Source organism: Carassius carassius, chromosome 33 (assembly GCF_963082965.1).
Source record: "Carassius carassius chromosome 33, fCarCar2.1, whole genome shotgun sequence".
Lineage (NCBI taxonomy): Eukaryota > Metazoa > Chordata > Actinopteri > Cypriniformes > Cyprinidae > Carassius > Carassius carassius.
This window is the reverse complement of record NC_081787.1, coordinates 3,634,598-3,661,750: the sequence shown is the minus strand read 5'-3', so window position 1 is coordinate 3,661,750 and position 27,153 is coordinate 3,634,598. Positions and strand designations below refer to the sequence as shown.

The following is a 27,153-nucleotide window of genomic DNA, read 5'->3' as shown; positions in this document are numbered from 1 at the left end:
TTTCTGATTGGACGGTGGCCGACGATGGGTTACGTGGCACTGGAGTCGCTGCGCATGCGCAGTGCGCGTTTCACCTGCAGTGTCAAGATGGTGGCAATCAGAATGCAGTTTACACTTTATTTGGTGTTGTTGTTAAACATTTACAACAGTTTCGTGTCTGCGTTGTATTTTCATATCGGCGAGACTGAAAAGAAATGCTTCATAGAAGAAATACCGGACGAAACCATGATCATAGGTGAGTAGGAGAAACAAGAAGCCAACCCTTTAGTGCACGTTAATGCTTAGCCTAATGCTAACTAGCAGGTTTGTCAAGTAACTTAGAGTTCACTCGTTAGCAACCAGCTTGACTTCAGCTAGACAAAAATAAAGTTAAAAAGAGCTTTTTCTTGGCTTTACCATAACTTAGACAAATTAACATTTTAATAGACATTACCAGGCATACTGGACTGAGAAAGCAGCAACATTAACTCACAAGCCTTTCTTAAACATTGAATAAAGTGCTTAAGGTAATACCACAGAGATCCATCATGCTGGACTTTAGCTAAATTAGATGAAACTGTGAATTATGAGACAAGAATCTGATGTTTAAATATACTGAATATCCAAGAGACATTATATAGTGCAACACCATGAGAATTTGACTCCTTACTCTATAATAACTTACTATGTTTAGTGTGTTTGTGTCAGTGGATTATTATGAAATGACTTCAGTTTCTTTCCTTCCAACGTTGTAAATGTGTCTTGACCAGGTAACTACCGAACGCAGCTCTATGACAAGCAGAAAGAAGAGTATTTGCCTGCTACTCAAGGACTGGGGATGTTTGTGGAAGTGAAAGATCCTGATGAGAAGGTCTGTTTGTAATAAAAGTCCAGTATTTTTGCATTTTACCATGTTCTCGTTTGTACCGTGTTTATCTTTTGTGTGTGTGTGTGTGTGTGTGTGTGTGTGTGTGTGTTTCAGGTGATCCTGTCCCGCCAGTATGGATCTGAGGGCAGGTTTATCTTCACCTCACACACACCTGGAGAGCATCAGATCTGCTTGCACTCAAATTCCTCCAAATTTGCTCTGTTTGCTGGAGGCATGCTTGTGAGTTCATTTTGTGAATCGCTTCTTCTGGTCTACTTCAACTTTATTTGTAAATATGCTTTGAGACAAGTAAAATATTGCAGAATACACTGCAAATTTATTCGACACAAACTTACAAAAAATTATTGCGTGGAACTGAATGTGTTAATCCATAAACTTTTTGAATAATTATATATGTATGTGTATATATATATATATATATATATATATATATATATAATGAATAAACACATAGAAAATGTATCTAATGCAAGGAAAGTGTCTACTTTAGTGTTTCAAATAGTTTTTGTGAAAACAAAGTATGGGTCTACACATGTCCATGTAAAAATAAAGCAACATACTTATTCTGACCTATACTTATTAAAATATAAAGAAGGAGAAGTGATCATACTACATTTTATTACACTTTAATTTATTAAAAACTTGTGTTAAATAAGTAACGCTTAGTGGTTTGAAGGATAGTGGCAAAGATTGGTAAAATTTTTACAATTACAATGAATGTTTGCTGCATTTAGGCTTCATTGTGATCTAATCTAACGATTCATGCGCTATACATGCCTGACAGTTTTTGATATATGAGCTATTGTTACACTGAATGACATTTTAGTGGGTCACTGCTGTAAATCATGGTAAAAAGGTATGATGGTCATTGTTTTTTCTTAGAAAAAATGTTAAACACAGCACATTCTAATGAATGAAAAATTAAAATCTTTATTCAAACATAATTTGAGATATATAATTTATGGTGTAATGCACATAGGGTGACCACCCGTCCCGCGTAGCGCGTGCGCGCACAGCGTTTGAAGCCCAATTCATGCGTCCCGCAAATTGAGACTGTGTCACGCAAAATCAATGCTTGCTCAAAAAAAGTTGATGGCTCTATATCCTCGAGCCCCAGGCAGCCAAACGAACATTAATTGACAGTTTAGCACGCTACTGCGAGAGCGGGAGCGAGCGAGTTTGAATGAGAGATGAAGTTTACATCTTTATTATTTCTGTTTTAACGTTTTTCCTACATTATATTAAAATATGTTATGTAGGCAATAACTCAGTTTACTATTTGACTAATTTACTGAGGTGGCATCGTTTTTAACTTACAAAAATGATAATTTGGTGGATAATTTACATTTTTCCGTTAATAACAGGTAGTGTATTCCGATGTAAAATTAACAGTCGCCTGTGGACGCTCAACAACCATCTTATCTGAGCTCAAAACGCTGCTTGAGCAAGTGTCAAGATACTAAAAGTAATAAATACATAATTATGAACTTTTATGTGTGTTTATTTTTGTTCTCAGTACGTTATTTTAATAGCAATTAATGATTATGAACATAAAAGCATTACTATATATATATATATATATGTATATATATATATATATATACATATATATATTATTATTATTATTACCATATACTATCGATGAAACCACAAAGCTGATGCCCGATTTATGTATAACTGCAATATCAAGTAATTTTGAGTATTATTGCTATTAGTATTATTTTCTAAAATTAGGTAGATGTAATATAAAAGTACACATGGCAATGTTTTTGCAGCAGCTCCAAGTCTCACGCGCAGTGTAGGCTACGTCACTGTCCGTATCCGTTCACTTATTTATTCACTCCTTCCTGGTATAGTGAACTCAACTGCCATACACTATATAGGGATTAGTGAATGAGTGAATTCCCTTCCCTCGAGTTGTGATGTCAGACTTTTTTTTTTACTTTTCCTGTGGTGTTGAGCAACTGCAATTCATTTTAATCCTATAATCTTATATTATAATTTATTTAAAGTGAATAAATTGTAATGAAAAATTAATAAAATAGCTAAAGTAAATCGTAAGTGGAAGTGCATCTGTCAATTCTGTCATGAGCATACATCAGCAATTACACATGTTTAGGGGAATAGGGCATTATTAATATACCATGTAAGGTGGTATGTGCTAGAAATGGGTAAACCACTATCAGTGAGTCTGCCCATGGGGTGTCCCACATTGTCCCTAAGAAACGTACCCCTTGTCCCCCCTTGGGCTTATTAGCAGGTGGTCACCCTAAATGCACAATCTAATATTGACTGGCTACCTATTTAGAAAGCTTTCTCTTTTCAATTTTCAATATAGCGTGTTCACTTGGACATCCAAGTTGGCGAGCATGCAAACAACTACGCAGAAATCGCTGCCAAAGACAAGCTGTCGGAGCTGCAGCTGAGAGTGCGACAGCTGATGGAGCAGGTGGATCAGATCCAGAAAGAGCAGAACTATCAGAGGGTATGAGAGTCGGCACCAGTGACAGAACATGGGGTTTTCTGTGGTCTGTGCACAAGAGTGATCCCAATCTGAATCTTTTTCTTCTTCTAGTATCGTGAGGAGCGCTTCAGACAGACCAGCGAGAGCACCAATCAGAGAGTGCTGTGGTGGTCTATCGTCCAGACGCTGATCCTGGTGGCCATCGGGTTTTGGCAAATGAGACACCTGAAGAGCTTCTTTGAGGCCAAGAAATTAGTATAGAACTGTATTTAGGTTTTTTTTTTGTTGTTTTGTAGAAAAGTTGTGCTTGTCAGTTGATACAGTACACACAACATTTTGAAGATGGCCTGCTTCATGTGTGGTCAAGACTGCTGAAAAGTCAACATGCTCTGTTCAGTTCCCTCCCTAAATGCCCGTTTTTATCCTGCATTGACATTTGTTTTAAGCTGCTCGTTTCAGCGCCACACCCCATGTAATGTGAACCTAGTTTCTGTTCTGAAACGCATTACAGTTTGTTACTGTTTGGAGGGGATAGACACTCAGCAAAAGTAGTTTACTTGGATGCATATTAATGCATAGTGGTTGCCTTACCATTTTTTATAGCCCCATAACTTGCTGAAAGAATATTTGACGTGTTTCAGAAAGCTGATGAAGACATTATTAAACTGGGCTGCAAGCATGATATTTTTCTTTTCTAAATGATTTTGGATTATTTGCTTAAACAGTTAGAAAACAACGTTTATCCTGGTGGCAGGTGTAAATGTATTCTGTTGTTTGGTTATGCAGTAATTAGTATGATATTTAAAGTTTTGCTCCGAGTGAATGTTGCTTGGTGTTTAAATTTGTATTCTTTATACGATTGGTTAATGTTTTCTCTTCTGTACCCTCATTTTATTTTTGGTTGAGCATCACTGCGGTCGAGAACACTCAGATCATGTTAGTATTAGGCCTTCTTCCCTTTTGATAGCTACAATTTGATGTTGACCTCCGTGATTGTGAATAAATGTGTACATGTTTAAAATGTTTATACATACATAAATGGCAAAATGTAGTTATCAAAAGGTAAAATGTTTAATTATGAGTATTTGGCACATTGAAATAAATAATATCAAAAGGTTTTGTATTTTCCATGAATGCTTAAATCCCTGTTATCTACTGTTTTTCTTAGTTTCCTTTAAAACTATTGACATCTTGCACATAAATATGATCATATTTATCACATATTTTTTCCTGTTGTAAACTCCTCATGTTGATGTTGAGATTTCAATGATTTATTCGCTCTTAAATTGATCTGCCCAGAATACACTGTAAATCTAAAAAGGTACCATGCCTTTAGTTACCAGAGCTGTGTCATAATGTTGTATTTAAAAAAAAAAAAGAAGACTGCATGTTGTTTTGTTTGGTTATTGTTTACTGCATTGCTTTGCCATCACTTTTGTATGGTTTATCCCTTTTTTCTTTGTCATTTTAGTTTATAAGCAGCTACAGGGAAATGGGTTTAGTTTTTATGTAGGGACAAGGGAGGGAAAGATTTGTTGGTGAGAAATATACCCAATAATTGCACTCAGAAATAAAGGTACCCACTCTCCCCAACGTTGTCTACATAATTGTTTGGGTAACATAAGAAATTTGAGGAATTAAAGATACACACCATGGTCATATTGACTAATGATATGAAACATCTGTTGCTAGTCATCATACAGTACATTACAAACATTTACTTAGCTTACACCATTTTTGTTATGTCCTGTTATGTTTTAGTGAATTTCTCTGAGACTACATTTTGAAGTCTCTGGATGTTCTGTGCAGAGCACATTTGTGGCTTTTTAGGGATACCAAATATTTGGAGGTTTGATCATAAACACTGATCATGTAAGTGAAGTGAAGTGACATTCGGCCAAGTATGGTGACCCATACTCAGAATTTGTGCTCTGCATTTAACCCATCCGAAGTGCACACACACTGTGAACACACACCTGAAGCAGTGGGCAGCCATTTATGCTGCGGCAGTTGGGGGTTCGGTGCCTTGCTCAAGGGTACCTCAGTCGTGGTATTGAGGGTGGTGAGAGAACTGTACATGCACTCCCCCCACCCACAATTCCTGCCGGCCCGGGACTCGAACCCACAACCCTTCGATTGGGAGTCCGATTCTCTAACCACCAGGCCACGACTTCCCCGAAAATAAAATAAGCCTGAAACCTAAAAACTGATTGGTGAAATAAAAAATGTCTGTCATGTCTATTTATTTTATTTATATTACCTATATGTAATAAATAATAATAATAATAAAATCTGGTTCTCAGGAGAATATCGTTAGACATAAAGATATATTTGAAACTTAAAAAAATTGGAGGTAAGATATTTAATTTACTAACTAGGCTATCAATGCGAAGAGCTATTGTTTTATTATAGCTGAATTACATCAGCAGCGTCCGATTAATGATCAACTCTTTTTTTTTTCGAATCTTTTCAGTGAATCGGTTGAATCGTATCACCTACCTGGTCTACGAATTTTATTTACACCTGCAAAAACTTTTTTACGCTAATGAATGTAAATATTTTGTTTAAATACAAAGTTTATTTAGGATATAAATAAATATTTAAGATGTCATTTACAAACTTAAAACACGAGGAACTAAATTTAACCCTTTATTTGCGCAATATACAGTGCTTTGTGCCTACTATGAAGCTTTTATGATACGTGCAATGTTCTATGGGGAATTTGGAAAGTCGGTGACTGCGAAAGCGTAAAATATTCATTGAATCATTTTAACCGGTTCACTAAAATAAACTGTTCGAAAGAACCGATTCGTAGGAAAGAGTCGAACTTCCTATCACAATTTCTCGTTAGCGCAGTCATATTTGTAAATGCATTGTCTCATTGCACATTTACCACTACCCTTAGGTTACTTTTGCTTTATGCATATAACTGTATTAATATTTTTCTGACCGTGTCTTTTAATGAATTGTACCGGTCAGGTCAGAAAATCATAGGAACTTTATTCCCTACGTTGTTTCCAGAGGAGTATTTCAAAGACGGACGATTGCAGCCAGCGTGTGATTTTTCTCTCTTTTGTTACAGAATAAAACAAGCGGAAACTACAAAAGTATACATATTTGCGGCTAGTAAGTAACAATTCAGACAGATGTGTTGCTTTAAAATCATTACGTACCGCCACGAGTGACGTAACCATACAAAACAAGCACGAAATAGGTTTATTTACTATGAAAGAGATCATTCAAGCCGACCGCTAGGAAGAATGGGATTTAAAGTTGGAAGTCATTTGTGATGGAAAGAGCCAAAAGACACTGTTGCAAATTGGAAATTAGATTTTAATATGTAGCTGACATCGTCTCAAGCTCAAGTTTGCACCAGTGAAGTGTGACAGTGTTGCACAGAAAGGCAAGATGATGTACTCTTCACGGAGAAAACCTGTGCTGTATTTCAAAGATGATAGAAGGTAAACGCTTTGATCATAACATGCATATGAACACGTGACCACTATGATGTGTGTTTTATCTCAATATGATCTTATTCCGATAGATGCATTGTTGTAAACATTTGAAAGTGGCTTGTAAAAGCTTGTGTGTGAATGAGGAATAATCTTCACTTTCTAGTGGTTGTTTTTTTCATGTGTTTCATAAGAGGTGAAAGTCAAAGGTTACAGAGACATGGAGAGGTTCAGTGAGTATATGATGGCATGTGATGATAAAAAGTGTGAAGAGTTTTAACCCTGAAAAGCCTGACAAAAGAAATAATCTTGTTATTTATTTAACCTGTTAACTGTCACTGGTCCACTTGTTATTACATGTTTGTAACAGTAATATCTTAGTTTAAACCTAAAGCAGTCTTGACAAACTATATATCATATGAAAGCTTAAAAAAGTCTAAAAATGTTTTGAATATAAAGAAAACAATAGATTTAAAATTTTTGATGCAGCTTGAACTATAACGCACATTCTCGCAGGATTCTTGCTGCATGTTTGTTGGGAGGTTGAATTCAGATCAGATACTGCCATACTGCCCATAAACCATCTGAATGTGATGTCTGCTTCATAAATATTGTGAAAAGAATTTAAAAAAAAAATGGAGCTTCATAGTTATCTAGTGGAAAAGTTTGGTACTGCGCCCAAACAAAATCTTACTGAAAGCTAGTTTTTTGAGATATCAACCTCAAATTTGGAACACAACTTGTTCAGATTTTTGGTTTAGATTTTCTGGCAGTTTTAAAGTTTAACATGTTTTGTAAAATATATATATTTTATATAAAACATGAGTACTAAAATGTTGACATTTAATATTAACATAAACTTAAACTTCCAGAACTTGAAAAAAAAAAAATTACACTCTAAAAAATCGGCCAATTGTCTTCTTTAAAAATAGATCAACCTTAAGTCTGTGCTCCAAAGCTTTCAGAATTTATAACAATTTAAGTAGCAAAATGTCACTTTGAGGTCTGTGCTCAAAAAGTGGAAAGGACGGTTAACAGGTTAATTACGATGTGACGTGCAACTTTTAGACAACATATACATGTTTGCATGTCTTTGATGCATCACAGGCTTTATGGCTCATGCAGTATGATTTAATGTGAATGTGAAGCTCAAACATGAGGTGCAAAAAACACAGAAGTGTCATTCAGAAACCAAAAATTAGCAAAAATATTCAGCTTTGTGCAGTTGTTATATATATGAACAAGAAAAAGGTTGGATGAAATTCTGATAGCTTGTAATGTGCATAGGCGCCGATACCGTGGGTGCTCCGGGGCTCGAGCACCCACGGAAAATACCGAGCACCCACAGAAAATGAGCACCCACGTGTGCCAGTGCCAGCCTGCCAGTAGGCTACATTTATTTAAAATTAAACATTGCAGTTGGCGCTATAAAGCGTCTGCCACACTGTGATTGGTTATGTTGTTGTCAGTGACAGTGACATAACCAGTCGCATGCATGTTCCATATCCTATCCACCAATCACAGCGTTTCTGAAAACGTCCCATCCCCCACTATACAGTGCCGTGCGAGTATGTAATCATTTACTGCTTTCCGTAATCACTAATCATTAATCAGACTAAAATGGACAGATTTGTTATAAAAAAAACTGCACTGTAGATTTCGGTTTATTTTCTACATTTTGCTTTGGTTAGATTAGGTTTAGATTAAGGACTGTTTTCTTATATTTTGTTCTTTCCTTTGGCGCCGCTTCCGTTCTTTTCCCATTTTATTGTTTGTTTGTTTACATTTTCACCTTGTACATAGCGCACATTATTATTTTACTGGATCTAGTGGCTTTGGCTTTTTGTGAATAAACGTCCAGTATTTTTTCTCTTTCAAAGTTTTGTCTGTCATGTTCTTCCACCTCATTTCATACCCAGCAGTACGTTAATATGTAAATGTTATGGTACATTCCCTAGACTCCTTAAAGTTTGTAACAGGGTTTAAATGGGAACATTTTTCTGCTCAAGTATAGGCCTATATATGGTTTAAAAGAGGAAAAACGAATGGACACAAAAGTAGCCTACTTTTGGACAGAATACGAGTTCTTTGTTAATTACATAAAATAAAAAAATATTTTTTTTATCCTATATGAATAATGGATTCGAAACCTCAAAGAAAAGCCATGCCACTATCAAAAGAAACCTCAAAACATAAATGAGGTAGACATTCCCCGAAACTCATTATTTTAGTCGCAACAATCGGTTAATGGAAACGCTGTCCTTTCGCAATAGTTTTTTAATCAATATTTACAAAACATTAATTTCCCAAGAAGCTGAACGCATTAGCGGTTACGTGTCAGTTAAACTTTTCATCTCCAATCCTGTTTGTATTTTTGAGAAGTGACGCTGTTGTGTTTGTTTGTACCGGCCGCTGTCCATTAGCCTAAGGTTCTGAAATGCAATATTTTTTGAATAGCCTAGTCTATTTTTTTTATTTTTTAAATGGCGTGCGCCCTTGAGCACCCACGGAGAAAAACATAAATCGGCGCCTATGGTAATGTGAATCATTTAGATCAATATAACAATAAATCAGACTACTTGCATAAACATCAGTTGTCCCTCTATTATATTTAAATCCTTCATTTATTTATTTTATCAAAGCTCTATAGTGTGTTTTTGTTTTATTTTTCTAAAACGTGGTATGGATAATCGAATAAACCTCAGTGTCATCAGTCCAGTAGAAATCAGAAATGTATGTGCATCTTGAAATATTACTAACAATAAGCCTATATGTTATTCTTATGTTTACCTCATTAAAAAATCAGTAAAGATTTCTCCACAAAAAGAAACATGCACCATGACTTGAAGGGGGACATTGTTACAATTACACCCAAAGGCCTTTTACTTGCTAAAAATGTTTAGACTATCAGTCGTTTGACAGAAAGATTATGGTACATTGTGTACAACAGGTTTTTAAGGAACACTTTAATCATGTTGGTACTTTAGAGAGGCTTAAAAACAGATGTTTGTAAACCAATGTGGCTAAATGCTAATTAATTTCGATCGACTGGCTTATTAAAAGCTTAAACTTAAAAAAAAAAATCTTATTGTAACTTTTCGCATAATGTACTTCAAAGCCCCTGTGAAATCATAGCTAGAATGACATTTAACAGACAGTATTTATCTTTTGGGAAAACTAACTTGAAATTATTGATGACTCATCTTGCACCCATTCGTTTTGTCCAATCAGATGCTCTCTAGAATATGAATGTCCCTCCCACTAATACTGCTTAAAGGTACAGTCCCATTAGGTCACAGTGTTGGAGAAATTTGTGAACACACTTCAATTCTGGTTTTTCCTGGCACTAACTCCTGTTTTAAAGGGAAATGCATCAGTTGTGCACATCTGGCAATTTAATGGGGTCTTTAAAAAGTGTTTAAACTTAATAAGCTTGACCACTGGTTTTTTCTTTGTAGGCAGTCTATTGTTGTCCATTTATTCAGTGCTTGAAGAAGTTATGTCAAGTTTACACAAATGTATTTATGCTTTCAGTTTTCTGTCGAGGAAATGCACCATCTGGAAGCTCTTCGGGCTCTGCATGCTGTTTGTCTTGGGGTCTCTTCTTTTGGTGCAGCTGACTTGTTCAGGAGACATGAGCCAGACGGTTGGGTACAGTCACCTCCCTCACCAGCCCTGTCCCGTCGAGAGACAGTCTTCATCTGCTGATGACCCATCCTGGGGCCCTCACAAAATGGCCCTCATCGTACCATTCAGAGAGCGCTTTGAAGAACTGCTTATATTTGTCCCTTACATTCACACTTTCCTCAACAAAAAGAAAATACGGCATAAAATACTAATTATAAACCAACTGGATCACTTTCGGTGAGTAACAAGAGGCTTTTGGATTGTCGTAAATAATTTTCAGTTTCTTGCACATACTGATCGTTTCACTTCATAAGACCTCAATAGACTCATTTTGTATTCCTTGATATGCTTTTTTTCATTCTCAAATATGACATGCATTTTATGAATCACTTAAAATGAACGTGAATGAGTAAATTAACAGCAGATTTTAATCTTTGGGTGAACTAACCCTTTGAATTTCATAAAATGTGTAATATAATACTTTTTACTCAAAACAGTATCATAATTTGTACCCATGCTTTTCAGCTTCAATCGGGCCTCTCTTATTAACGTTGGGTTTATGGAAAGCGGTAATGACACGGACTACGTTGCAATGCATGATGTGGACTTGTTGCCTCAAAATGAGGATCTGGACTATGGTTTCCCAAACGAGGGACCCTTCCATGTGGCCTCGCCAGAGCTTCATCCCTTATATCATTATAAGACATATGTGGGAGGGATCCTGCTGCTCACCAAGAAACATTATCAGCTGGTAAGAAACCCCAGTACTTCTGAGTATTGATCCCTGTTTCTGAAGAGAATTTGTTTGTAAGTTGAACTCTCTTTTCATTTCTTGTCTGGAGTGCAATGGGATGTCAAACCGATTCTGGGGATGGGGAAGAGAAGATGATGAGTTTTTCAGGAGACTGAAAGCTGCTGATCTTAAGGTACCCAGAAATGTTTGAAAAATTATCTTATACTATATTTCTCATTCGATACATCATTTAGTTGTTACCATTCAAATATCTGCAGCTTTTTAGGCCAACGGGTATTAATACAGGAACTAAAACATTTCGACACATCCATGATCCAGCCTGGAGGAAGAGAGATCAGAAGCGGATCGCTGCACAGAAGCAGGTAGAAAAACTGTACTTTTAAAATATATATATACCTCGTGTGAAAATCAAGTGTTAACAGATTATAGTTATGCATTAATCATGTGATAAATGTGTATTTCAATATTTCTGTTTATCGTAAGAGACTTCTTTCAGAAAACATGTTAAAAACCTTATCGACCACAAACCTTTGAACGGTAGTCTGTACAGTTTTGAGTATTTTTGGTCACTACGTAACTCCCATATTTCAGTTAGGTTTATTTTTTGGTTTTTACAACTTTTCGCTATTATTGTAGAATTTTGGAAAACAGTACTAATACAAGGTAGATCTTTCCACTCCAAAATATTAGAAAAAATTCACTTCACTTTCTTGTTTCGATCTGTGGATCTCTATCTCATCATGACACATTGTCGTCATGCAGACCCCTGTCCTATTGTCTAGATTCATATCTGCATGTGTTTTAGGAGCAGTTTAAGGTGGACCCAGAGGGTGGCCTGACTAACGTCCGCTACAAGGTGGAATCCAGACAGGAAGTGACCATCAGTGGAGCTCCGTGTACTGTCATCAACACCTTTCTAGAGTGTGACGTCAGCCTGACCCCATGGTGCCAGTCCAGCTAATAAACTGAAGCAGGACCCGGGAAGCCAGAATGAAATGCATTGTCCTTCTGTGACTGGTTCCAGTCACACTTGAAAGATCACCCTGATCGGCTGACCAAAAGAACTTGAATATGTGACTGTGGGGAGAGAACTGTTCTCTAAGTTTTATTTTTATAGGACAGTGTTGTTGGCTTCATCCATGATGAAGAACACTGCCTCATTTTTTAACTAAACTATGGCCCAATGTCAGGTACTGCACTGAGTTTGCATCATCAACATTTCGAGTACGAGCATCCAAATGTCTGATTCATGATGAGTTTTATAATCTTAAAAGGTGGCGTGTTTCTCTTACTGCAATTGTGAGTATTTGCTCAGCCGTGTCTTGACAGAATTTTGTTTCTTTTTGCTTGAATTCAAGCTAATGTCTTGAAAAGGACAATATTATGTATATTAAATTTATTTAGGGGGAACTTAGATTGTATTTGCACATTATTCAGTATTTATATGAAAACAAAGGTTTCCTCATTTCAGTCGTTGTACTTTTGTCCCATGTTTCAGATGCATGGATTGCTGTTAGAAGTTCTACTCACAGAATTATACATAGATCTTACGACCTGGAGGCATGAAGCCATACGCAAACATTTTCCAGTCAAATTTTAATAAAATTCGGACTCAACATACTTTCTATTGGCAATGCCTGAAATTAAACTGGGAATCAGTAATCTGTCCAAACTAAGTTGTTCTTGTGCCTGTGGCAACAAACTGCTGTGTTACTGCACAGAACATGTTTGACACATAATAAAGAGAATTTGACTCCATTGTAATCACTGCGTCTTTATGAAAATACAGGTTATTACTTCACATTCACCAGCAGAGCAATGTCAATCACAATGTTATGCGATTGTTCCCATTCATTTGGGGAGTGTTTCACAAGAAGATGCGCTTCATTCATTTCCAGTTATATGTGTGTATATGCAGTTAGTACATACATGAGCTCCACAATGTTGTGATGTTAATGAAGTTTACGATGCTGGGTTTTAACGAGATGTTGCTTGATTAAATTTTATGCAAATTAATGGCCATTGAAACTGCATTTTGGAAGTTCAAATTTGCGGGCACCTTATATATTATATGGAGATAATTCCTTAAACGTTTTCCTCAAAAAACATAATTTCTTTACAACTGAAGAAAGAAAGAAATCTTGGATGACAAGGGGGTGAGTGCATTATCTGTAAACTTTTGTTCTGGAAGTGAACTACCGGTAGCCTACTCTAACTCGCTGTATTTTATGACCACTGCAGTTCAGCTGATGACAGTTCAGTAGGAAATCAGTTGAAAGCATCCCATCATCTCATACCATGGAAGTGAATATTACATTATTTATCAGTATGTATTGTAATAAATATTTGAGAAATTATCGTTGTAGATGATTGTATTAGTCTATAGAGTGATAGGCATGTAAAAGGGCAAGTGGGAGAAGCAGTTGAACAGAGATCGGCTAATTAAACTCATTGCCTCAGCATTTCATCCCAGCGAAGCTCTCGAACAGGAGGAGAAAGTTATAGGCTAATAGTCGACATAGACTCTAGACCTTAACTCATTATGTGGATAGCACGCCATGTTAATTTGATTTAATTTTTAAGTCATTATATCTGACTTTATAGTGCCGACCGTGGGCGGGTTGCATAAACTGCTTAGACTATAGACTTAAAAAGTTAGTCATCTATTTTTTTTTTATGTCTTGTCTTTCAATCCATCGAGTTTTATCATGTCTAAAAAGTCCATGTATGTAGGCTAATTGAAGTGCTCTTTGTCTTTTGCAGGCTGGTACACTAGAGGGCGTTATGTGTACAGTGAGTCTCACCGCACATCTGCCTGTGCCCTTTTAGCTTGGTTCACACTCAATACTGTAACTAACAAAAGCCAGTATCAGGTCTTTGAGACCTGCAATAAATTTACTCTGAATAAACGGACTGCATGCGCGATTACTAGTGCCACATTAAAAAGTAATTGTGTGCTTAAACCATTGCACCCTTAGCCTCTTTAATATTAAACGATAGCCTAGCTACATCATGCAAACATTGAAGAATGTATTATTATTATTATTATTATTTTGGTCATAACATTTTAATACGATTATATTAAACCTCAAACATGTTTTACAGTGAGTCCTGTTTTACAAATTGTGGTAGGCCTACTAATTCTGGCACTCTTTGTTATCACGTAGCCTATTTTATATCACTTTTTATTTTCTTTTTTAAAACCAAACCCTGCATCAAAATTAATGACATTATTCCATATGATATCAAAAACATTTAATCTTCTGTTTAAAAAAAACAAAACAAAAAACACTCCTTTGAACATTTCTGCAAATGATTTATTCAGCAATAACAAAAGAGTTTACTGTGGCTGTCTATTAACTTTCCTAATTTGAGTTCTATACATAATTTAAGAATATTTACAATTAGACAGCCACATTCAGCCTTTTTGTAATGTATCTTTATCCGGTAATTTATTTTTTATTTTTTATTGTGAATAGCTGAATTCATGAACATGCTATTTTTCCATCACGTTCCTCAAGTCAATAGCTATTGATGGTCGTCCATTTAATGTAGGCTCTCTGAGTCAGCTAATGAGTACTAAAATAACCAATCTTGGCTTCTCCGTGTTCAAAGAGGGTTTAACACCAGTTAGTTCCAGACAGGGGAACAATAATCACATTTTAACTCGCCTTCACACCCAGAGTGCTTACAAAAACTCCAACTGTTTTAGCCTTTCAGCTCTGCACAATCTGCAATCAATTGCCAGAGGCGAAATTAATAGATGTTAATGGCCATTTGTATTTGAGGCAAAGGGGACAAAATTGGCCAGAGAAAGCTATTAATTATATGCAGAGGGACTGAGACGGGCTGGTTTGGGGCTCAATGGGGTCTGTGCCCTGCGTGGTTCACATGGGTTTCCGCCGGGTGGGTTGAGAAAGGCCTGAGCAGGGGGGCTTTTGTGTGGCTCCCGGGCCACGATTGTTCCTTCTCAAAAGGGTGACATCTGTCCTGGGTTTCCGAGACTCTGATCCACCCCATTAGCCTCCATCCTCTCACGACAACTTATTGCGTTTGTAACTGACAAATGAGACAAGGAGAGGCACTCGAGACATGTCAAGCCGTGAGATCAGTGCCCGCTTCCCTTGATCTGTGTCTGCTTCATTAAGACACCCTCATAAAGTCCCTAAATGAGCTCAGATTCCTGAGTTCTCCTGATGATTTCTGTCCATAGAATAGAAATGAGTGCTTGATGTGTCAAGCAGGCCTCTAGTTGACAAGTGAATGTTCTTGATGTTCATTCAATAATAAAAGTAAATAATCATAATAAAAGTAAATAATAAAAATATGATCTTCACTGTAGCTTAATATAAAAGGATCTTCCTCAATACACTTTAAAAAATGCTGGGTTGTGTCAACTGAACTTTGGGTAAAATATAGTTTTTATACAAAATTTTTATTAAATGTTTAACTCTTAAGTTGGGTGGAAACAACCCAGCATTTTTTAAAGTGTAATATAATAATACATTTTTAGGCTAATTTTTTTTAATTATTAGGCTGTTATTATTATTGTTTGCTTCTTACTACAACGAATTTTTGCCATTTGTAGCCTTTATTTTTTCACTCGGCGATGTTAGCGCTTTTGTTGTAATAGGCTACACTTTAAAATAACTAAAAAATCATTAATATGTACATCATCAAATAAAAACCATCAGAATAATTTTTTATATTTATAGGCTATATTTCGTTATTATTATTATTATTATTATTATTATTATTATTAGATAAATGTAGCCTATCTGCGTGTGTTAATAATTATCAACGTAAATAGCTTAAATAGGCATATTTCTATTAAAATGGGTAGGCTACGTTTCATATGACAAGAAGATAACAGTAAATAAATAAATATTGTGATGAATTATGCGAGCATTAATTTACAACAAAAAAAAAAGAATAATGTCACCAGAACACATTTTATGAAACCCTTTCACGCGTGCACGCTCACTCCTATTTCACAAAATAGATTAGCACCGCATAACCAACTCAAAATTAGGTCGACCCTTCATAGATTTGGTTTTGTTTTCAAATCCAGAATTTCTTTACACAACACAAAATGGCTGTAATTGACAGGGAGTGAGTGCGGCGCTCGCCGATCTGCGCATGCGCACCGCTCTTCTCCGTCGGAGCTCCGCGAGCAGGTATTGAAGTTGGCTCGTGACAAGCCACAGTCTGACGGATCATCGATCATAAGAGCTCGCAGCGACCTGCATCCGAGGAGCTGATGCCTGCTTCATGTGAGACAGCTGACGGTGCGCGAGCTCTGCTCTGACAAGGACATGCATGAGATGAGATCTGAATTCATTTGAACAGAACTGGTGACAGAACTCAGCCTACTTGCAGCTATTGGAAGTGTATTGCAACCCAAGAAATTTAAGGAACTACAGGAACCGTATAAAGTTATGGATTGTAGAGGGACAATATAAATGCTATCTTTTTTTATTTTTATTTTTTTAAACGTGGGTTGCATCGGTTTCAGTGACCTACTTGTTGATTCGATATAGAGTTTTTTTCTTAATAGCCCATCACAATGTTCCAGCACAATAAGAAGTGCTTCACCATTGAATCTCTCGTTGGTAAAGACTCCAATTCCTCAGGTTCTGCCGCGGAGGAGCCCATCAGACCCACTGCTCTGAGGTTTACTGAATCCATCCATCCTTCTCCCTTTGGGAGCTGCTTCCAGAACTCAGGCAGGACATTGTACAGCAGCAGCCCAGAGATGATGTTCACAGACCCGGCCACTCACTCCAGCAACCCCGGCCTGTCTCTGCGGCACCTCCAGATCCACACACAGCCCTTCTTCAGTCCCCATCAGAGAGAAACCTTCAACTTCTACCCGTGGGTGCTGAGGAACAGATATCTGGGACATCGATTCCAAGGTAAGAAGGAGACTGAGGATGCAGAGAAAATATCGAAGCATTGAAGTGAAATTATGAGGATGTTTTCAGCTGTTCAAAGGCCTAGCCTATATTGATTTAATTGTTTTATTAAAACATTATAGGCCTTCTTAGTGATGCGCACGGGTCAGGTCATACCTAACATTTTTCTTTTTTTTTACCTAACACTGTCTTGATGTTCCTTCTTATAATTATAATTTATTGATTTTATCAACAAACAAAAAAACTAAAATTTAAGAGAAAATTATGCCATGCAATAGTTTTCTGTTATTAAAAAAAGACTAATTTGTTTGAAGCGCAATTTTTACCTCAGTCGCCTATCCAATAAACACGCATTGCAAAATAATAATTGTTACATTTCTAAAGACCGCTGTTTGTTTTGATCACATATTAAAAAAGAAGGGAACATTCGATACAATTCGTTTTTGTTCTGTTTGTTTGGAATATTCTCAGTCATCAATGTACACTATTATTATAGCATAATAATCTAAATAATTCATAAGGCTATTAAAACACCGCAGTTGTATAATTTTTAAGTAGGCTATGAACTGATAATACAGATAATTCTACTGCCTCTTCTTAATTAGTTTTTTACTTAAACTTGGATTAGCCTTTTAGGATTATTTTTGTTAAAATGTTAACATCTAATCTAATTTTTATATGTAAAATCTAATGAAGCACCCACATTATCTTACTGTTTCTTGAAACATTTTGTAAATATTTGTTTATCTATCTTCTTAAAGATGCACTTTAGTTCTACATCGTATTTTAAAACATAAATAAACTAATAATAATTATATTATTTCGGGAGATAATGTGGAAATTCGTATGAGGTCAATTTTCTACATGCAGCTATTATTATGTCTGGTTATTATAAGGCTCATTTAACATTTACATCTCTTAAAATTACCATAATAAAATGCAAACATTTATAATACTGTTATGGGTATATTTTATATATTTTAAGCAATTATTTGGAAAATGACTTCATGGATTTATTAGGTAACTGTATTTATATATAGCTACTAAAAAAAATCTGCCTTGAAATGTTTGTTCATTTAAGAGTTTTATTTTAATTTGATTTACATTTTGTAAATGCATCCACATCTCAGTGAGATTATTGTTTGAGATGGGATTGTTTCTTCAAAATGTATTATTATTATTAAAAATGAAATTGTAGTATAATATGATAGATTTGATAGTCCTGTTCGCAGAGTCCTTTAAACAGTGTAACCGATACTGGGAGGTCCTGTTTACGAGGCAATTTGTTAAAGCAGCTATCAGTTTCTCTGGCCGGTCTTGGAGGGGTGTGATGGGAAGTCCAGCTACATTTGTTGAGAGGGTCCTGAGCTGCTCCACAGTCCTCGAGGGCATTGCTCAGGTAATTGGTGCAAGTCAGAGGTTGTTGTCACTATTACTCAGATCCGGGGTTCAGATAGAGCCTCTTTGTTTACACACAGACACGATCTACTCACTGATGGTGTCCAATAACCTAGAAAACTACTGTTTAGACAAGACTAAATGCAGCCGTGGGGATTGGCTGGGAAAGGATCGAGGAGACTGTCAGCCCTAATGTGTCCATGGTTTAAATGGGAAAGAGATGTGTCCATGTCCTCGGATCCGTCATGCGGGACAAGATAAACAGGATCCCAGAGCGGCCTGCTGTTGTACATGAGTAGGGGTTTGTGTTATGGGTGCGTTTCACAGACTGTGACCGTGCCACACTGATGCACTTTTCTGAGATTTGTGTGCGATCAGGTTACAGTACAAATCCTCCAGAAGAATAAACACCGTCATCAGCAGACTCTTTCATTTTTAGAGGCTTCATTCCAAAGCATAGTGTAGTGAAATAATGTAACAACTTCATAATAATGCACTAATACAATAGCAGTTAAGATATGTGCACTATATGTAATTATATAACAATAATAATAATGGTTACTTTATTGCTTTTCTTATTTCTTGAAAGCATTTCTATTCTAATTAAAAATCCATCGAAAAGTGTAATCAAACTATATGTGTGTGTAGACATATATAGACGTATAAACAATGTCATCAGCAGTAGGTAAATTTGATTAATGTGTTATACATATTATAATATAATTTTACATAATTTTCTTAGACATTATGAAAGAAAAAAAAAGTTTGTTAAAATATATTTGCATAATGTAATAAATGTAACAATGTAATAAAAATGTAATAATGCGTATAGTAATAATAATAACAACAGATAATATCAGTTAAGTCATTTTCAGTGGTTTATTCAGTCATTTTATTGGAAATTTTTTTATATGTAGAGAGAGAGAGAGAGAGAAACAGTTTAATCAGCAGATTTTTAATGCTGTAGAATGTTGAGCGTAATTTAATAAAATAATCTAACAATGTCATTTTATATATATATATATATATATATATATATATATATATATATATACATATATATATATATATATATATATATATATATATATATATATATATATATATATATATATATATATATAATGTTACATTAGGTTACTCCAGTTTTATATATATATATATATAATGTTACATTAGGTTACTCCAGTTTTATATATATATATATATATATATATATATATATATATATATATATATATATATATATATATATATAATGTTACATTAGGTTACTCCAGTTTTATATATATATATATATATATATATATATATATAATGTTACATTAGGTTACTCCAGTTTTATATATATATATATATATATATATATATATATATATATATATATATATATATATGCATATGATTTGTGTGTGTGTTTTATTTCATCAAGATTAAAATAGTGGATGGAGTCATCGTCACAGGGAACACACATTCTGTAGGTGAGACCAAAGGGTCCAGTCTCTTTCTTTCGCTCTATAGGCCGCCCTTCTCCCTGCCTCTAATGAGAACAGCACCGACAAGACCAAACTTGTTTGTGCCAAGGGAATGATAGTAAAGCTGATCTGGGTGCCATCTGGTTCCCTTTTCCTCATGTTGGGGGTTCTCTTGCTGTGGATAGGCCAGTGTGTGTTTGAGTCCAAAGCCCCGGAGGGTCTCCCATGCAGCTCTTCAGGAGGCTCGAGTCTCAGTCAGTGTTCTGGCCTGTGAGTCTGATCCAGCACCTCTCTCTCTCTCTCTCTCGAGGGAGAGAGACACGGAGGTGATGCGACACATGCTGATGATGCCAGACCGACAGCACTGAGCGCACATGAAAACACCAATCACTTTGATTTCAAAGTTTCAAAAAGTTGCCACTTTACATTGAGGTTGGTTTCGGTTGGTTGGCGCTCAGCGCACCTTGAGGAAGGTTTAAGGAGGGCTTTTCAACACCTTCAAACCGCGGAGAACTCATTATTTACATTCTTGCACCCGGCTCCCCTCATTTTTGCACGGAGGTGTCTCTATTGTTTTTGCCTGTGGTGTTCAAAGCGTTTTCAGCACGCCAGCTGAAAGCAGTCGTCAATGACAGTGCAGTGACAGGAAATATGCACCTTTTAGTAAAATAGAAGTAAAGGTCGTACATTATTAGGACCTTTGGGAAGTCTTTGTTAATGAAGGCTTGCATCATAGACCAATACAGACTAGTCATTTTGTGCATGAAAACAGACACCGTAAATGTTGCAACTGGCCAAAAAAGTGTGTGTGTGTTTGTGTAGATTACGTATTTTTAAGGAGGCAACACAAGTTGCTGTGTTTGAGGCTAAGAGTTGAAGTTGCTTCTCCTCTGAAAGGAGTCAGTTCAAAGCTATTGTGTGCAGATAAAGCTTTGGTTTTGGGGTTTTTAAAGAGACTTAAAGTCTGAACAGCCTCATGTTAATCCGCTTTTCTTCTTCTGGTGATGCCATTAGTGAGCTTTTGTGCTCAGAACTGGTACTGGTACGTCATTGTGCTTTCTTTGATGACGAGTGTTAAAAATTGAATGGGTTGAAACAGTGAAACATTTTGGTTGTATTTTCATTGACAAAAGATCATGGTCTGTCACTTATGCGCCCTTCACAACAAAGAATATTTTGTTTATACATGATTGCACTCATCATCTTTCAGAAGATTCTTTCAAGCATAGCTCTCCAAACTTTAAAGTGGTCATGTAAATTACACATCCATTTGTTTCTGAAAAATGTTTTTCACTCATTGAGTCAAAATTTTTCTATTCCCTCATGTTGAATATAATCAGACCAAATGTAAGGGATTTAGATTTGCTTAACTGACAATTAAGATATTCATCACAATAGTTTGACATCTTTTCAACCATGGATGTCTATTTATATTTTAGCAGCAACATTTCAAAGCCTTGCATTTGTATGAAAATCAGGATAATGCCATATGATGAGGGCCGAAGGTTAAAGACCCGTCTCTGAATGCACAGAGAGTGCAGAGATGTTCGGTTAATGCAGTGTGAACACACTTTACATCAGCCGTGTCTGGAACTGACCTGGAATTATTCAAATCGACTCATGTGGCTCAATTAAGACGTGCAATCCTGCGCTTAATGTCTGCATTGCTGTGCCTATGTAAAGCACTTATTTTGTATAAAAGCATAAAGAGTCTTTAGATAATGCATCTGCTAAATGAAGAAAGGTCAGTGTAATGGTTACCATAGGATGCATATTTATAACTCTAAAAGAATTTTGTGAATACACATGAAATGGCATAAACATATGGAATTAAATAAAAATCTGTTACATTTCAAAAGCAATGCAAGGATGTCAAATAAAGGCAACTGACAATGTAACAATGAAATTTGAACGAAAATGTATTTAGACATTTAAGTCACAACTTAACATCTCTATAGTTTCTAAATATATAAAAAAATAATAATAAATTAAAATAAAATAAAATTGCCCACTTCCTAATTATCACATACTTTTTTTTAGTTTGTTGTTAGATTTTTTAAATTGTTTTATTAATTAATTTAAAATCCCACCTTAAAATTGTCCGCTTCCTAATTAGCATGTACTCTTTATTTCTCAATTTTTTAAAAGAAAGTTTTAGATTTTATTTATTTAAAATCCTGCTATAAAATGGATCACTTCCTAATTAACATGTATTCTTTATTTCTGTATTTTTTTTCATTTTGTTTAAGAAAGTTTAAAATTTTTGTTTAAAATCACACTAATGACCCACTTCCTAATTAACATGTGCTCTTTGCTTCTTACTATTACTATTCTCTTGCTATTTTTTAGCATTTTTTTTTAAAGAAAATTTTAGATTATTTATTTATTTAAAATACAACTTTAAAATTGTCAGCTTCCTAATTAATATGTACTCTTTATTTCATCGCTTCTTGTCTCCAGGTGATGATAGTAGCCCGGAAAACCTACTGCTACACGGACCTTTCTCTCGCAAGCCCAAGCGCATCCGCACGGCCTTCTCCCCGTCGCAGCTGCTCCGGCTGGAACGTGCCTTTGAGAAGAACCATTACGTGGTGGGAGCCGAGCGGAAACAGTTAGCCAATGGCCTGTGCTTGACAGAGACGCAGGTAAGCAGGCAGAGGTGTCAGAGTCGAACCCTCCGGTGCACACGGCTGCATTCCACCACACACACACACACACACACACACACGACATGAACGCACATTTTCCTCACAGGATGCAAGTGATTCATCATTTATTGCCTTGGGATAGGCCATATAAATTCCAGAGCATGTATACAACATGCAATAATTGGTTATTTTCCCAATCGCCTGTACATACATTCACATACATATTTGTGTATTTGTATAGAATTGACAGGCTTGAGCAATACATGTTGTGACATACGGAGAGGTCACAAATTCTGAGGCACCTTTGAGAACCTGGGATTTAAATTCTGAACCCGTAAATAAATGAAAAAAAGAAACAAACAAAAAAGTAATAAAAAGTAATTAAATAAATGTTATGCACTGGTGGTTTTAGACACTTTTTGGACACATGCTGTGAAACTTTTAAATCAGAATGTATTAACAATTAAATAAATTAATTACAATTTAATATTTTCTTAAAGAGAGAGAGAGAGAGAGAGAGAGAGAGAGTTTGTTAATTAGGAAGTGCACAATTTTATTGTGGGATTTTGAATAAATAAAGAATCTACAACTTTCTTTAAATAAATCTAACAACAACAAAAAAATAGAAAATTTATTTTGGATACATATTGTTTTTTCTATTTTCTGATACGATTTTAAAAGTAAATATTTAATTAAATGTTCAATTCCATGCTAATTAAATGTTAATATTTTTAGTTTAAAAATTGCAAAACATCTACACTAAACTTTTAATTGTTTAAATTAGTTATTTTATATTTGTAGCTACTTTTGGATGTACTGTTTTATCCGTATTCTGATACATTTTTTAATTAAAAATGTTCATTTATAATTAAAATGTTTCATTAAAATTTTCATACTCATAATCTGTAATTATTTTCATTTAATTATAAAAATGAAAAGCATTTTCACTAGTGGTTTCAGACTTTTAGGCACCTGCTAAAATTAAAAATGTGAATTTTTAATTAAACTGTTTGTGCTGATATTCACCTTTATTTCATCTTTATTTTAAGCTGATAATACAATTTATAATCAATTGTTTTTAATTCTAAAATTGAAGAATTTAGTATTTTCACTATTGCTTTAAGACTATAATGCTATGAATCTTTTAAATTAATTATTCTGTTTTTACATTTCTGTCTTTATTTTGAATACTTTTTAACATACTATTGCATGTGTATCAAGCTCACATAAGTAGATGTTTACACATATCTTGTAGTAGAGACTGTAAAATGAAATATGATTTCCTAACCAGATTGAGAGATTACGTCAGTCATATTCCAAATAAGTAGCAGGCATAAGCATGTTTTTAAATGTGGCATAATACTGTGTTGTGAAAGTTTTTTAATAGGAAACACAGTACAGGGAAGATTTGCTTCCCACTTTAAAAAAAATGCATAAAATCATCAATTTACTTATTTTAAACTGCTATATTAAAATGGCCTCTCCTTCTCATTTTTGTTAAGGTGAAAGTCTGGTTTCAGAACAGAAGGACCAAACACAAGAGACAGAAGCTGGAGGAAGAATCACCGGACTCGCAGCAGAAGAGGAAAGGTACTCAACATGTGAGTCGCTGGAGGGTGGCCACTCAACAGGGCAGCCCTGAGGACATTGACGTCATTTCAGAAGACTGATATCATACGTCTGTGTTATCCTGGGTAATAAACATCAGTCATGCTGATCGATCCCTTCCGCAAAAAAGCAAGACATTCTTCAGACTTGGTCGTGAATTGAACTTGGCTTGTAAACTGAGGAACTGAGTCACAGTCGGCTGCTGCTGATTTCTGATCATGCACAACAGAATAAAGGACAATGACAGCAGACGAACTACTCACAAAGACTGGAAGACTTCTGTATGCAATACACATGGACCTCTTTATTTTGGATCCCACTCCATCTCAGAGCAATGAAGATTTTTTTTTTGTAAGGTTTCACTTCTCTCTTGCTCCTTTATTATCAGTCAGAACATTTCCATCATAAAGTAGTATATTGGATGCACACACCTTAATGAATAGATTGATAAATGTTTTGTAGTGTTAAATTGCTTTAGGAATTCAACGGCCACAGTCTAACAACAATAGGTCGATCCAGTGTGAGAATGAAATATCACTAATAGATGTTGCGATACTTTACAACTGGATGTTTGTATTTGACAAAGCGTCATTATTTTACAAACTAGGCAAATTCAAACAGTCTTTCTAGAAAACCATTAGTTCAGTTTCACATTTGAAATGGTTCTATTTATTCCTTTTCTATGCATTTGAGCTCCAAACCCAAAATTATAATTTAGTGTTTTACATCTGGGTTAAAGCTTATACAGAAGATTTTAAAATGTATTGTTCGAGAATTCCTTTTCTTTTTATTCTTTTTATTGTTTGTTACCACAATAACTCTTGATCTGATGTCAAATCAGCTAGACAAGCTTAAAAAATGCTTGAATTTCTTTCTTCGCTCAATTAAAAAAGAATAAAAATAAACATTCTCAGTCTAACCTCCAAGACCCAGAATGGTTTGTAGCACTTCACAGCAGATTTCTTTAAGGTTAAAAGCACTGTTATCCCATCTGTTTGTCTTCATTGTTCAGACAATTTTCTGTTATGTGTTTCTTTAACTTTTCTTTTCTTCTGCAGACTATTAGATAATAAAACTTTAACTTAAAATCTGTTTGGAAATTATTTATCCTTTCTCCCATTTTCATTATTACTGTTATGTTATATTGAATGGATATTATTAATGCATTAGTCTTATTTAGCAGTGATTTATTTATTTATTAACCAGAAGATGCTTATGCATTCCTGAGCAACCACAAAAAGCAGACAGGTGTCATTAGTCAGAAATTATTTTAATAATAGTGTACTTACATACTCTCAAAACATATAAGTGCTTGAAAGTGAACACAACCATCTCCACCTTTGGATTTCCGTGTGCAAACTGAAGCAAAACAGTACCGTATTAAACACCATCACCTTCACTTATGAATATGTTTACGAAGTTATTTGATTTAATTTGCGTTTTGTAGCATTTAACTGTTCACCTATGTGCATCTGATCTGTTCATTTAAACCATTATATGTACATATATATACACATATATTTATATTTCAGTCAGCTGGAAATGCATCTATGTCACCATTATGTACTGTAATTTAAACCTGCTAATCCTTAAGGTGACAAAAACTTATTTAATTTGCATCTTTGCATCACCTTATTACACACAGATGTTTTTACAAGCCTCATTATCAGTTGCAATGCCTATAAACTGTGAAAGATAATATAAGAAAAATCTTTAATTAAAGGGAAAGTCCCCAGGACACAACACTTCTGAAACACACAGGATAAAAAAACATACGCCGCAACACTTCAGATATAATAAGCTTAATTTAAACCCAAACTCCCACTATGTGAAAAACAGAACTCGCTTGAACATTCGAGAGTAAAAGACTGTTTCTGTCATGATTCAGACAGCCAGTTACTTAGATCTGTGTACTCTTTAATGAAACTGACAAATGATTGTGAATGACCGCATAATACATTTTCTGTGGGTATAGCCAAACTTTCGCTAGTGTAATGCTACCTGCGATGTCACAATGATTGCGTATGAAAAATGACTAATGATGGCATAGACAGGACGTTATCAATTTTAAACACATGATGATTAATAGTAGCTTGAGATAACTTTGAACACAGCAGGAGTGATTTCCACACAGATAGGATGCAACGTATGGCCTAATATGCAGTGAACAAGAGATGAAGTATGTGTAAAACACTTCAGACGAACTGAATTACTCGCACTTTAATATTAGTCACAGAATATTCATCTGTGTCAAAGCACACTGCTTCAAACGAATGTTCATTAATCTTATGATGGCGATGTTACTTACAAATATTTCCGACTAGCTACCTGCCCCCATGTTGTTGCCATGGATATGAAGAGGTGTAAACAAAAGAACAGATGGTTGAAAGCATGTAGGTGTAGAGAGCAGTCTGTGATGTTTCCCAACTATGTTAAGTGAAATAAATCATCTCACTTACAGTAATTTGATCTGGACCGATGCCAAGTGTGAAGTGGGCCACCGATTTGGCTTCATCGAGTTAATCAAGACTAGTGCTGCTGCTTGTTTAACCTGCAGACGTCCATGAGGACTATGATAGAGTCAACTCAGTTCTTTTCACACAATATCTGTCTTTGTCTTCAAGAAAGAACTTTCACTCAGAAATGGTTAGCAAATAATTAGGCACATAATGCATTGAATTAAACATGAAATGTGGAAGTGGAAAGACTCAAATAGTGATTACTTGTAAAACATGATCTCAATATCTTTTGAGTTCATTTTTACAACTTCCAAAAAAAAAAAAAAAATTAATTCAGTGTAAGTCTCTGTGTTTAATTCTCTTTCCTGTTCATTTTGAAAACAAGTATAAGTTATTAAATGCAATCGTTAAAACAATACAACTGAAATAAATATACAGCAGGTATATTTTATGAATCTGCATCACGTCCATTAATTTTTATACAT

The 27,153-nt window shown here is 35.2% G+C and overlaps 3 protein-coding genes across 4 annotated transcripts; all 3 read left to right on the top strand.

The window, feature by feature from the left end:
- Positions 1 to 9: 9 nt before the first annotated feature.
- tmed9 (transmembrane p24 trafficking protein 9) lies at positions 10 to 4,925 on the top strand. The gene is made up of 5 exons (XM_059521325.1): positions 10 to 235; positions 750 to 850; positions 962 to 1,087; positions 3,207 to 3,353; positions 3,444 to 4,925. The coding sequence occupies exons 1-5, from the start codon at positions 25 to 27 to the stop codon at positions 3,591 to 3,593; spliced, it is 735 nt and encodes a 244-aa protein (XP_059377308.1). The 5' UTR covers positions 10 to 24; the 3' UTR covers positions 3,594 to 4,925.
- A 1,373-nt stretch (positions 4,926 to 6,298) lies between these two features.
- LOC132113525 (beta-1,4-galactosyltransferase 7-like) lies at positions 6,299 to 12,929 on the top strand. Of its 2 annotated transcripts, none has more exons than XM_059521324.1 (6): positions 6,299 to 6,793; positions 10,319 to 10,648; positions 10,937 to 11,162; positions 11,254 to 11,337; positions 11,423 to 11,527; positions 11,971 to 12,929. In XM_059521324.1, the coding sequence occupies exons 1-6, from the start codon at positions 6,741 to 6,743 to the stop codon at positions 12,124 to 12,126; spliced, it is 954 nt and encodes a 317-aa protein (XP_059377307.1). In that variant the 5' UTR covers positions 6,299 to 6,740; the 3' UTR covers positions 12,127 to 12,929. The 2 variants fall into 2 exon arrangements, with proteins under 2 accessions (XP_059377307.1, XP_059377306.1); XM_059521323.1 differs by lacking the exon at positions 6,299 to 6,793 and adding an exon at positions 6,950 to 7,017.
- Positions 12,930 to 16,345: 3,416 nt separating this feature from the next.
- On the top strand, positions 16,346 to 25,291 carry LOC132114191 (homeobox protein EMX1-like). The gene is made up of 3 exons (XM_059522308.1): positions 16,346 to 17,080; positions 22,414 to 22,598; positions 24,104 to 25,291. Exons 1-3 carry the CDS (start codon positions 16,732 to 16,734, stop codon positions 24,269 to 24,271), a joined length of 702 nt encoding a protein of 233 aa, XP_059378291.1. The 5' UTR covers positions 16,346 to 16,731; the 3' UTR covers positions 24,272 to 25,291.
- Positions 25,292 to 27,153: the final 1,862 nt, after the last annotated feature.